This window comes from Mesitornis unicolor, unplaced genomic scaffold (genome assembly GCF_000695765.1).
Source record: "Mesitornis unicolor isolate BGI_N332 unplaced genomic scaffold, ASM69576v1 scaffold33446, whole genome shotgun sequence".
Taxonomy (NCBI): Eukaryota; Metazoa; Chordata; class Aves; order Mesitornithiformes; family Mesitornithidae; genus Mesitornis; species Mesitornis unicolor.
The window spans coordinates 3,159-3,487 of NW_010189484.1; the positions used below are offsets into that span (position 1 = coordinate 3,159).

At 60.8% G+C, this 329-nt stretch overlaps 1 protein-coding gene across 1 annotated transcript in view; it reads right to left on the minus strand.

The window, feature by feature from the left end:
* The window catches only part of LOC104541932 (serine/threonine-protein phosphatase 6 regulatory ankyrin repeat subunit C-like), a gene marked incomplete at both ends in the record, with an annotated part of 3,496 nt that overhangs the window by 2,237 nt on the left and 930 nt on the right, over nucleotides 1–329 (minus strand). Inside the window, 2 exons of the mRNA XM_010186099.1 lie at nucleotides 1–43; nucleotides 144–212. The exon at nucleotides 1–43 is cut by the window's left edge and continues 134 nt beyond it. Coding sequence (XP_010184401.1) covers nucleotides 1–43; nucleotides 144–212 — 112 coding nt within the window. The remainder of the gene's footprint in view (nucleotides 44–143; nucleotides 213–329) is intronic.

Genomic DNA, 329 nt, shown 5'->3' on the forward strand with positions numbered 1-329 from the left:
GCACTGGCACCTGCCGTTGGCAGCTGCGTAGTGCAGTGGAGTCCTGGCGAGGGGGAATAAGGGGGCTCAGCGACGCCCCAGCCCAAAACCTGCCTTATTTTTGGGCTGGAGGAATCGCCTTTGCTCCCCGGCTGCATCCTTACCTCCCAAACTTATCTCTCCTCCTCAAGTCAGCACCGCTGCTCAACAGCAAATTAAGACATTCAACGTTCCTGGGGGAGGGAGGGAGTCGAGTGAGATGTGGATTGCAAGGGACCGCAGCGGGGACGCAGCCCCCTGCTCACTGCACACAGAACAGCCGCAGGTTGTGGCTGCGCAGCCCGGAGCTC